The 12,187-nt window shown below is 36.2% G+C and overlaps 1 protein-coding gene across 3 annotated transcripts in view; it reads left to right on the top strand.

Annotated features, from left to right (window-relative positions):
• The window catches only part of LOC142984940 (choline/ethanolamine kinase), a 34,740-nt gene extending 22,624 nt beyond the window's left edge, over window positions 1–12,116 (top strand). For all 3 annotated transcript variants that reach the window (XM_076132825.1, XM_076132826.1, XM_076132824.1), the window contains exons 4-10: window positions 1,097–1,249; window positions 1,722–1,904; window positions 2,674–2,803; window positions 3,538–3,682; window positions 4,383–4,557; window positions 5,387–5,581; window positions 6,309–12,116. In XM_076132825.1, coding sequence (XP_075988940.1) covers window positions 1,097–1,249; window positions 1,722–1,904; window positions 2,674–2,803; window positions 3,538–3,682; window positions 4,383–4,557; window positions 5,387–5,581; window positions 6,309–6,416 — 1,089 coding nt within the window. In that variant the 3' untranslated portion in view covers window positions 6,417–12,116. The remainder of the gene's footprint in view (window positions 1–1,096; window positions 1,250–1,721; window positions 1,905–2,673; window positions 2,804–3,537; window positions 3,683–4,382; window positions 4,558–5,386; window positions 5,582–6,308) is intronic.
• Window positions 12,117–12,187: the final 71 nt, after the last annotated feature.

Raw genomic sequence — 12,187 nt, 5'->3', positions numbered from 1 at the left:
CGCGGCTCGAGGATAAGGTGAAAACATCATCTATATACGTGTCTTTTATGTGTTCAGATCTGGTTTGATACTGTCTTATTAAATAACTTTGAAGATAATAACTAAAAATTATTGTAATTACTTGAAAAAATATAGATTTGTTGCAGTTTTGAAAATTAAGAGAATATATTTGGGGGTCATTTTTGACTCCGGTTAATATTTTGTATCAAAACAAAGGGCATCAGTTTCATTTTGTGGGGTCTACTTTGGCCCCGGAGTAGATATCTTGGTAATTTGTTAAAGATTGTAATATACATTGGGGTCAATTTGATCCCAGTATCAATAAAATCGTCTCTCATTTTTTTTAATAAAGTGGTACAATTATAGACAGTGTCGAAACAGATCGAATTAAAACATAATTTTTATATTATTTAAAAAGTGCACGTCATTTTATAAATGACAATTAAATAAGTAATTTCTAAGTTATTTAGTCTCTACCTATGGGAAAAGGCTGACATTATGTATGTATGTATCATAATATTAATACTCTAATAGGGTACTTGACTATAAAACAAACATACTCTTTAAAAAACAACAAAACTCATTTTTAGGATTCCGTGCCCTAAGGATAAAAACGGGACCCTATTACTGAGACTTCGCTGTCTGTCTGTCTGTCAGCAGGCTGTATCTCATGAACCGTTATAGCTAGACAGTTGACATTTTCACAAATAAAACGAATCAGCACTCACCAGTCGGTAAACAATCTGTGGGTTAAGCAACACTTGGCACGGTCATTCTATAGATGGGTGACCGTATAGTGATATTTAAACTGGGCATCTCCGTGCTTCGGAGAACACGTAAAGTCGGTCCCGGTTGTTGTCAATTAAGATAATAGTCGTTAAGCCATGTCAAAGGCCTTCGGGCGGCTTGAACAACTTTGACACTAGGTTGACCACTAACCATACGATAAAATAAAATTCATGGTATAACGATTTAAATAGGGTTTTAAGTCAAGTACCCTATTGTCTTAGTAAAATAACACTTCGAAAAAAATAGAACCAAAAAATTTGTTTTTTCGAAAAATAAATTTCTAATAAATTTTCGTTGTACATTGCAGGTTTTGCTCCGTATTTACGGTCAAGTTCACGGCGAGAGGGCAATGGACGCTATCGTGACTGAGTCGGTGATATTCACACTGCTCTCTGAACGGAGGCTGGGCCCGAGGTTGCATGGAGTGTTCTCCGGTGGCAGGATTGAGGAGTACATACCGGTAAGTAAGAAAAATGGGTGAGCAATCTATTTGTGGCTGATTGTTTGCAGCATAGATTACGCTACTATATGACACTACTGACAATAATGCATATAGTTTGTGTCAAAAAACTGCGGTGTAGTTTCGTTTCTTTAAGCAAAAAAATTTACAGTGAAAAAGTAAAAAAAAAAGTTTTAAGTACTTCATAATATATTATCAGGCAAATAGTATGCGTCAAAGTTTCCACTCTTTACTCATGATTTGTTCTTGTAATTTATTTGCAATTACGAGTGTCAATTTATAAGCCTAGCTAGTAGTTATTAAGTAAATTCTCAGCGCCGAACAGTATAATGCAAATTGTTAGCTAGAAATAATCAGCAAGAAACTATCATATTTTCAATATGATTTTATCATTTCCTTCCGATTATCTAATTGTTAAATCTTTTAAACCTTTTTTCTTATAAAATCTAACCTTACCAAATTTTTCTTCTAGGCTCGCCCCCTGCTCACAAAGGAGCTAGCAGACCCGTCTATTTCCATGAAAATCGCAGAGAAAATGGCCGCCATTCACAGCATGGAAGTCCCTCTGTCCAAAGATCCTGACTGGCTGTGGAAGACTTGCTATAAGTGGCTCAAGACGGTGAAGGAGGAACGACTGTCAGCTGTGAAGGGCAAGGTGAGATGTGACAAATTGTATGTTGGCAGATAGTTTGTGGCAAAATATTTGCTGCGTATAATTTGTGGCAAATTGTATGCCGATGAAAATTTGTGGAATACTGTACGATGCGAAGCTGATGCGGCAAAATGTATGCAGCAAATTGTACGCAAATTTGCTGTCAATTGGATCTTAACATACTGTTGCTTAATGTTTCATAAAATTTTGCGGCAGAATTTGTAAAGCAAATAGTATGTGACAAACTATACACAGTTAACAGTTATCAACAAACTGTATGTATAAAATACATAGATTTACACTGTGTTTATGAAGTTGTGTTCTGAAAACCTTCTTATAATGAACTGCGTGACACAATCAATACGCTGCAAATTTTACGCTTAAATCTATACTAATAATATAAAGCTGAAGAGTTTGTTTGTTTGATTGTTTGTTTGTTTGAACGCGCTAATCTCAGAAACTACTGATCCGATTTGAAAAATTCTTTCAGTGTTAGATAGCCCATTTATCGAGGAAGGTTATAGGCTGCATATCATCACGCTACGACCAGTAGGAGCAGAGTACCAGTAAAAAATGTTACAAAAACGGGGAAAAAATTGACCCATTCTCTCTTATGTGACGCAAGCAAAGTTGCGCGGGTCAGCTAGTAAATTATAATTTCTCTATGTTATTTTTAGAACAAAAGCTAATATAGACTAAAACGTAGCAAACAGTTTGCCACAAACACTCAGCAGCAAACTATACGCGACTAACAAATCTTCTCTCCTTCTAGAACGAAGAAGAACAGCGTATCATCAAGCAGATGAAGTCAGTGGACTTCGACAAGGAGTTGGAGTGGCTGAAGAAATTCCTCGCCACCGTGGACTCGCCCGTCGTGTTCTGTCACAACGATATGCAAGAAGGTAATTTTATATTAATTTTAAACATTATGATGCAACCTTGCATGCCTGAGAGTTCTTTAGAACTGTTCTTGAAGGTATGCGAAGTGTGTATTAGAAATAATTATCACTTGTTCCAACGGTGAAAGAAAACGTGATGTAATGCATGTCTGAGAGTTATTTAGATAAGTTCTTGCATGCAAAGTCCCCAACCCACACTTGGCCAGCGTTGTGGACTCAAGGCCTAACCTTCCCTCATTACGGGAGGAGTCCCTTGCCCAGCAGTGGGATTATTGGGTGAAAAAAAAACTTAGTAATTTACAATAGGTCAGGTGCTAATTGTAACCGGCGGTCCTGTACAACAACATGTATGTATGTGAATGAAGCAAGGGAATTTTGTAAGGATCGTACCAAGTGACGTTCTCTGGTCTCTGTCTACCGCTATGGGAAAGGCGTGATTTAACGTATGTTTACTTATGCACTGAGTAAATAAATCATTTTGGTAAAGTAGTTAACGTGGTCACTTACTCACCACGCTGTTATAACCGTAGCGCCGCGTGTGGTTACAATCACACCCGGGACTAATATTTGTGTGATGAGCACGAGTATCTGTTCTGTTAATGTATCTTTATTAGTATGTATTTACAAGTATATAAGTATGTTTATCAGTTATTTGGTTACCATAGTACAAGCTCTGCTTAGTTTGGAATCATAAGACCGTGTGTGACTCGTCTAATATTATTTATTTGTCTTTCCAGGTAACATCTTATTGTTCGACGATTCAGTATCGGGCGGACAGACAGACAGCGACACATACTCGTCATACGTACAGACATATGACACCGACAGCTCGAAAGACATCGGCGAAGATGATGCTAACACCTCAGATAGTATACTAAGCAGGTAATAACTTATTTCTAGGCAAATACTCTTTTTTTTTGTTTTAAAAAAGACAACTCCCGCACTAAGAATTGCTCTTGTGTCGCGGGTACTTTTACAAACATACAAACAACGAACACAAAGTACAACCAGATGCGAAACAATTATTTGTGGATCGCACAAATAATTGTCCCGTGTGGGAATCGAACCCACGACCTCCCGACCCAGTGGTATCGGCGTGGCGACCTTAACCACTGCGCCACGGTTAACTCATTAGTCTAGCCTTTCTTCTAACTGTTGGAGTCGGCTTCCAGTCTCACCGGCTGCAGCTGAATACCAGTATTGTACATGCAGCGACTGTCTATCTGACCTCCACAACACAGTTACGAAAGCTATAACACGATACTTACTGCTGTTAACGATTGTAAAATGTCTTTGAAAAAAACAACCGGGATTCTCAATTTTAAGTGCCTTCCGAAACACGAAGGACCTTGATATGTATAAAACGATCACCCATCCAAGGACCAACCTCGGCAAGCGTAGCTTAACCTCAGAGATCGATCCGCGCGGCTGTTGTTAACTAAGCCACGAGCTCCTTCAGTACAGAATCCTAATATAATTATCAAAATCTCCCAAATCAAAAGTTATAAAGTTACAAAGGAATTGAGAACCTACTCCTATTTTAAGTCGGTTAAAATTAACAGTATTTTTCTCCGTTTCTCAGGATCTCAGACTCGGGTGAACCTCGCATGGTGCTGATAGACTTCGAGTACTGCGCCTACAACTACCGCGGGTTCGACATCGCTAACCACTTCCAGGAGTGGGCCTACGACTACTCCAACCCACAGCACCCGTTCTACTATGAGAATACTGACGACATGCCCAATTTGGAACAGAAGGTCAGTTTAGAGGTCTGCTAGACCCCTAGATCCATACTAATATTATAAATGCGAAAGTAACTCTGTCTGTCTGTCTGCTACTCAATCACGCCTAAACTACTGAACCAATTTGCATGAAATTTGGTATGGAGATATTTTGATACCCGAGAAAGGACATAGGCTATATATCATCACGCTACGACCAAAAGGAGCAGAGTACCAGTAATTAATGTTACAAAAACGGGGAAAAATTTCACCCATTCTCTCTTATTGGACGCAAGCGAAGTTGCGCGGGTTAGCTAGTATTTACATATTTGGCGAGTGGTATAAGTTAGTACCTCCCACGCAAGTTGTCGCAGGTTCGAACCCGAGGCGACACACCAATGACTTTTCCAAGTGATGTGTGTATTAGAAATAATGATCTTGTTCCAACGGTGAAAGAAAACATCGTGATGCAACCTTGCCTGAGAGTTGTTTAGAACAGTTCTTGAAGGTATGTAAAGTCCCCAATCCGTACTTGGTCAGCGTGGTGGACTCAAGGCCTTACACCTTCCTCGCTCGGGAGGAGACCCTTGCCCAGCAGTGGGACATTAAAAAAACTTACGGCCCGGTATTTGTCAACTCGTTTATAAAAGCTTCATAGGGCTCGTGAAAAGTCGTTCCCAGTTGTTGTCTACTAAGATAACAGTCGTTAAGCCACGTCAAAGGCCTCTCGGGCGGCTTGAACAACTTTGACACTAGGTTGACCACTAACCATACGATAAGAAGAAGAAGACCTTCGTCCCTTTGACCCTATAGACTCTCTTTTTCCACCATCGCACATTTATACTAATAATGTAACATTTTCCAGGAGATCTTCATAAAGGAGTACCTGAAGCACTACCAGCAGAACACGAGCGAGGACAAGGCGTGCGCGGCGCCGGGGCTGGAGGCCGTGAACCAGCTGCTGGGCGAGGTCGAGGCCTTCGCGCTGGCCTCGCACCTGCTGTGGACGCTGTGGTCCTGCGTCAACGCCTCCAAGAGCCAGATACCTTTTGGATACTGGGTATGTATAGACCCCTAGTGTAAGTTTCTGGGAGTGTTTCAGGCCCTTGGGGTCTCGTGGACCTTTATAAGGTATATTAGACCTCAAAGTGTCTAAATACTATGATCTCGTGGACCCCAGGGATCTTAATGCTAAGGTCTTGTGGACTCTAGGGGTCGTAATGCTAGGGTCTCGTGGATCCCTGGTGTCTCAATTTCGGATCTTGTGTATCCTAGTGTAAAATTCCTAGGTGTACTAACGACACTAAGGCAAGTAACGTGTAACACAGACAAAACACGGATGGGTGAGCGGTACTTAGAAGATATGATAAGATAAGGAGTGTTTTAGATACAATCTATACGATTTCAATTTTGTGACTGTGGAGGAACGAGGTGATCATGTTCCTCCATCGCAAAGGGAGGATCCTCCGAGCAGGCGAGGTGATCATGCCTGGTGGGCCTAGTCTGTCCGACTGTTGTAGTCGGGAACTTGTATATATAGTCAGTTGCAGTGCAAACTTCGATAGCGCGATTCAGGACTTGTGACGTCAGTCACACTGCGCGTGGTGGTTAGTTGCGCGCTGGTCCCAGTAGATGTCGCTGTATGTAGCGAGCCGCTACAGTGACCTCTGAGAGACCGTGATAATAATATGTTAGACTTTAATGTGCCATCAAAGATGTTGATTTTAGCAAAAAATACTATAATATTTTACTTAATTCACATTAATAATACAATATATTTGTTTCAGGAGTACGCCCGCTCCCGCCTAGAAACCTACCTGCGTCTAAAGCAGGAGGTGATCAAGAAAGGTAACGGCGTCGCGCAGAAGCGCAAGATCTGTGAAGTGGACATATGAGAGCGCATGCGCACCTTGCCGCTGGGCGAGCCGCGCTGAGTGGCGGCTGAAGAGATAAGACTTATTTGTTATTACGTGTTTTGTGAGCTTTGAAGGTCTGGTGGACCCTAAGTTGTGAATTTTTGGCGGTCTGGTGGACCAAGGTAAAAAAAATTGTGGACTTGTAGACTGTAAAATGATTTTTTTGCGGTCTGATAGACCGTAGAATTATTTTTTGCGGTCTCATAGACCGTAAATGAAAATTTTGAGATCCTATGGATTTTACAGACCTCTAGGTTTTGAGATATTTGTGTTTTAATATGGTAAGAACGATCACGGTCTTATAGACCCCAAGTTGTTAAAGATACTTGTGTGTTAATGGTTAAGACGGTAGGGGTCCTGTGGACCTCATTCTTGAACCTTGCAATGACTTGAGATCAAAATTTCATATAGCCTTATAGACCTCAAATAGTGTAAACATTTCGAGTGTGCTACATTAAATGCTAAAGTCTTGTAGACTCTTAATGTTTTACGTTTAAGGTCTGTCAGACCGTATGGTCTAAGACCTCAAATATATTCGACTTGGGGTCCAACGGACGCAATATGGGTAAGACTTGCTAAGTCCTTGTGGATATGACTGTTAAGGTCCAATAGACCGTATATGGTTAAGACTTTGGGTTAGTTATCACAAAAAGGGACTGCGTTGCATATATTAGTTCGGGGAAAAAGTCTTTTCGCATTATAGTATGTATGAACTTGTAATAAAATCTCTTTGGCTTCAAGAATCACAAATGAGTACACGGTTCATTAGGTTTCTTTCAGTGAGCTCGTGAGGTACCCAAATATCGAGCTTTTTTGTGTAGAGAAAAGATATTATTACAAGTTCATACATACTATAATGCGAAAAACTTTCCCCGACCTAATATTACTAAGAAAACCAGATCGCTGAAAACACTAAAGGCTAGTTTTACAGCTTGTGAAAGTTTCAGACAAACCTATTTATAACCTGTATGTATGAAAAACAACTGTATACCTAAATACCATCTGATTATATATCCGTGATTTCTTAGGCACATTTAGCGGCAGTTTATCTATTCAAACGGTAGTTTATATGAGTTTAAACGCTATTGAATAGATAAACTACCGCTAAATGTACCTCAGAAACTGGGTATGAGAGATATTAAGAAGTAATGAAACCTAGCCTTAGTGTATTTTTAGTTTTTTTGGGGTAAAGACCCAATTTTGTAGACCCTTAGGGTATCAATCAAGGAATTTTCTAGACTTCCCGGTCTACTAGACCCAAAGTCTTGCAGTTATCATAATACAAGTATTACAATTTGCTCTTAAGAAATTTTGTAAAATATAGATTTCTAAGGAAATGTTTTATTTTGAAGGTCTTACTGAATTTTGGCGAAGTTCGGTTTTGGGGTCAATGACTTTATTATATTTTAAAGTTTCTGTCGACTTTAAATAATCTCGAATATTATTGTAATATTGTGGAAATTGATAAATATTTAAAAAAAAAATATAGTAAAAATAGCTTACGTATGTGTTTTGAAAAAGAAATAAAAACAATTTTTTGGTAATTTAATTTTATCCAGAAAATCTGTTAAATTTTCACTATTATTTTAATAAAATATACTTATAAAATCATATTATAAATGAACTTGATTTTAGCATTAAACAAGCAATTATTATTTATATATTTCATTAAGATATTTATCAATTTCAAACTAACATCACTCGTGGACCCTAAACTGCAGACTTATAGTGACTGAAAAATTAAAAATACGCATTTTAGATCAATTTTTGTATGAAAAATATCATAAATAAATAAAAAGAACATTTTTTGTTTGACCTTTAGTCTTTGACTATCTCCATACACAAATTTCATCAAAGTTGGTTCAGCAATTTAGCTGAAAACGCATAACAAAAAAATGAACTTTCCTATTTACATATTATTTTAGAATTTATCTGAAACGCGTATTTTTTATCAAAAATAAATTGTTACCTACATAGATCTCTTGCAATTTTGTATATATACCAAAAAGTTTGATTTTGTATATTCTTTCCCGAAGCGAAGGCGAAGCGTTATAACTTTTCGCTCCTTCGCTACTGTGTGACCTAAAGTTGTTTAAAAATTTGAGATTACCCAATGCAATTGTTTTGTTTTAGAAAAATGACGTAATATGTAATTATTTTTCATACAAATTTAGTTCATTTAATTTTGTAAAGTGATTTTTCCATCTTACTGTCTTACTAACCCCCGGTTTCTGGGGTACATTTAGCGGTAGTTTATCAAATTCCATCAAAATTGTTTCAGCAATTTAATCGCAACTTTGCAATTTAAAAATTATATTTGTATGAAAAATTTTAATTTAATTCCTGAATGATTACTTAATTAATTAAATGTAATATTAAATGTCTGTAAATAATTAAAACTATATCCCTTTTATAATAATTATTGGGATTAATATTAAAATTAATAATTTAAATGAATCTTGAATAAGTTGTGATGTTAATGTCTTCTAACCTAAAAGTGTGGCAGTATAACGGATTCGATTCCCGGTTCATGCAAAAAATAATTGCTAAATATTTATTTGTATGGTGTAAATACTGCCTATCCTATAACGGTTAGCAAGCTTGATATTACAACAAAATAATTACTTATGTATGAATGAATCAACTGATTCAAAAGTGTACTGTAAATTACTAGACTCTAAGTGATGTGATTTTAGCATATAAGTAGTTAGCCGAATGGGAGCCTGAATACATTCCTGTTCTAATAAAATATTTCTAAAAAAATGTTTAAAAATAAAAACTTTTTTTTGAATTTGAAACCTTATACCTAGTGGTGCAATGGTTAAGATGATCACTACTGCTGTTGTACCCAGTTCGATTCCTGACTAATACAACGGATTTGTATGTTTGTAATATAACATAAAAATACGATTGTCTTTAGCTATTTGCGTCAACATCTTACTAATTTTTATCTAATTTCAGAGCATAATTTAGCGTATCATTCTGCTATTTTTATCCAAATCGGTCAAGCCGTTTCGATGTGTAAAAAGGACAAACACATTGTCATATTTATTAAAATTATAGCTCTGCTTGCGTCGTTACCTTCTGTCATGTATGCCGAGATATAATCTATCACTAATGGCAATTTTCATCCAAATAAATCCAGCCGTTTTCACTTGAAAGTCGGACGAACTTTCATATTTACTAACTTACTAAATTTTGTTATTAATTATAAAAGTAAGTGAAATATTTGCAAACAAAATATACGCTCTTCACTTAAAATATTGAGTCCAGTCATATCTTTTAATACTTAAAAATTGGTATATTAGTAAATAAATATTGTGCCTTTTGGTAAAATTGTAATCAAAAGGGGTAAGAAATAAACTAAGGTTTTTAATACCATTATTAAATTTGAGATCGGACTCAAAAAATGGTATTGGATGCAAGTTCTTACTAAAAAACAGTTTGACAACAACTGAGTTTTGAGAGTGTGGTTTCAAAATTGAAAGCTATCTTAGAGTTGAGTGTGATATCAAAATTGAGTGCAGTCTCTAAGTAATTTCAAATACGAATGCGATAACAGTGATCAGTAGCTCGATTCTCTACTACTATCGACTACCGACAACTGAACTGTCATCGAGAAATTTTGTATGAAAATCTGATCAGCGCCTCTGACGGGTGTCGTAGGAAACATTTTGGCAGTACATTCTAAATGTCAAATGTCGATAGCTAGCCGGTTGTCGGTAGTCGATAGTGGTAGAGAATCGAGGTACAGAAATTCAATAGTGATATTAAAATTGAGAGAGAACTCAAATTTGAGTAGTCTCAAGGTTAAGATAGGAATTTGAGACATCAATAATGCTTCGTCCCACCAGTTTTGAGTCTAACTCCAAACTTGAGAGCGATCTCAAACTTAAGAGTGGTATTAAAATCTTAAATATACCGACTGAGTAAATAATAAACAACAAAAATATATGTACTTAATATGTCAAAGACTTTCGTTTAATCAATTTTCAAGCCGCCCGATGGCTTATGACTAATTTCTATATTAAGTACCCTATAAAGCACGAACAATACGATTAAAAATGTCGTGACCTTTAAAGCACGTAGAAATACATGCAGCAAAATTACGTACCCACTAAAGCACGTAAAATACCAGCTTGAGAACTACGTGCCTTCTAAAGTACGTAAAAATAACTGCAGTAAAATTACGTACCCTATAAAACGCGAAACCTTTATCACGATGTTGCTTAACACACTAATCGTTTTACCGACCGATGAGTTATTAAAATGTAATTATTTGTAAATAACAATGAAAATAGTAAAAAAAATCGTAAAAAAACACTTGAAAATGTACTAGAAAGGACAAAAAACAAGATTTTTGAAAAATACTTCTTATTTGTGACTTTAAAACATTCCCCTCCACCCATTTTATTATGCATTTTTTTATTCTTGCAAGGGTTTTAAAATGAAGACCAGTTTCACGACTCACGGATAAGTGTCGGATATCTTATAGATAAAGTAATTATCATCAGTCTCGTCTTTCTTCCAACTATGTTGTAGTCAGCTTCCAGTCTCACCGGATGCAGCTGAATACCAGTATTGTACATGGAGCGACTGTCTGTCTGACCTCCACAACACAGTTACCCGGGATATAACACGATACCCCTCGGTAAGACTGAATCCGTTTGTTAAAGTGACTATGAAAATAATTGTCACTATTCCTTCTGGTAAACTAACTAAAACATATTCATAAGAAGTGAAACTGGGATTTAAATTACGTAATTTTATATATAAATACTTAAAACATGAAATGAGTATAAAGTCGATGTGTTATAACAATTAAAAAGTATCGATTTTGGAAATGTCATTTTCAAATCGATTAAAAATATCGATTTTCTGTTTAAAAATTGTCACTTGTTTCGGTTTTATTCTATAAAACGTTATCTTAGACCCTACGATATTTTAAAAATATATGCATGATTGAAAATAATAATAATTTGTAATAAATAACTACAGAAATTAGTTACTTTAGTCTTATGAGAGTGATGTAATAGAGAGTGTACCTGTGTATTGTACACGCGGCAAACTTTACCAGGCCAGTTTTGATAAAACTGCCCACTGTTACCAAATATCGGCCAGGAGAACGCGAGTGAAATTAACTGTGACTAAATAACGGTCAGGACTAAAAAATACATCCTACACATTTGGCTAGTTTTAATAAAACTGACCACTATTGCTAAATATCGGCTAGTCTTAAAGTGACTAATTGTTGTAGTCATTAAACAGTAAATGTAACAAATATAACCATTTTTAGTAATACAATGCGTACAAAAGCTGTTGAATTTTTAATTTTATAACCATAAAATTAAACTAACTTATTCATTTATCGTATGGTTAGTGGTCAACCTAGTGTCAAAGTTGTTCAAGCCCGAAGACTTAAACGGGACTTTACGTGCCCTCCGAAGCACGGAGACGCTCAGTTAAAATGTTTTACGTGCCCTCCGATGGAGAAGTTTAGCTGGTCAAGTGTGAGTTGGGTAATTAAGATGTAATTTATATGGTTATAAAATTATAAAGAAATGATTGAGAACGACAATGTAAATAGTTGTGATATAATTTGTGAAATTTAGTGTATTAATAATATTTAGTTGATTATTTTTAATTGTTTTTTATGGAAATAAAGTTATTTGAAAAATATTTTTTTGGTGTTTTTTATTTCATGAATAATTTTTAAAGTAACAACACGTATTTGAAAACAGTTTAACTAC

This window comes from Anticarsia gemmatalis, chromosome 28, assembly GCF_050436995.1.
Source record: "Anticarsia gemmatalis isolate Benzon Research Colony breed Stoneville strain chromosome 28, ilAntGemm2 primary, whole genome shotgun sequence".
NCBI lineage: Eukaryota > Metazoa > Arthropoda > Insecta > Lepidoptera > Erebidae > Anticarsia > Anticarsia gemmatalis.
The sequence above is the reverse complement of the archived record's forward strand: the minus strand, read 5'-3'. Positions and strand labels throughout refer to the sequence as shown.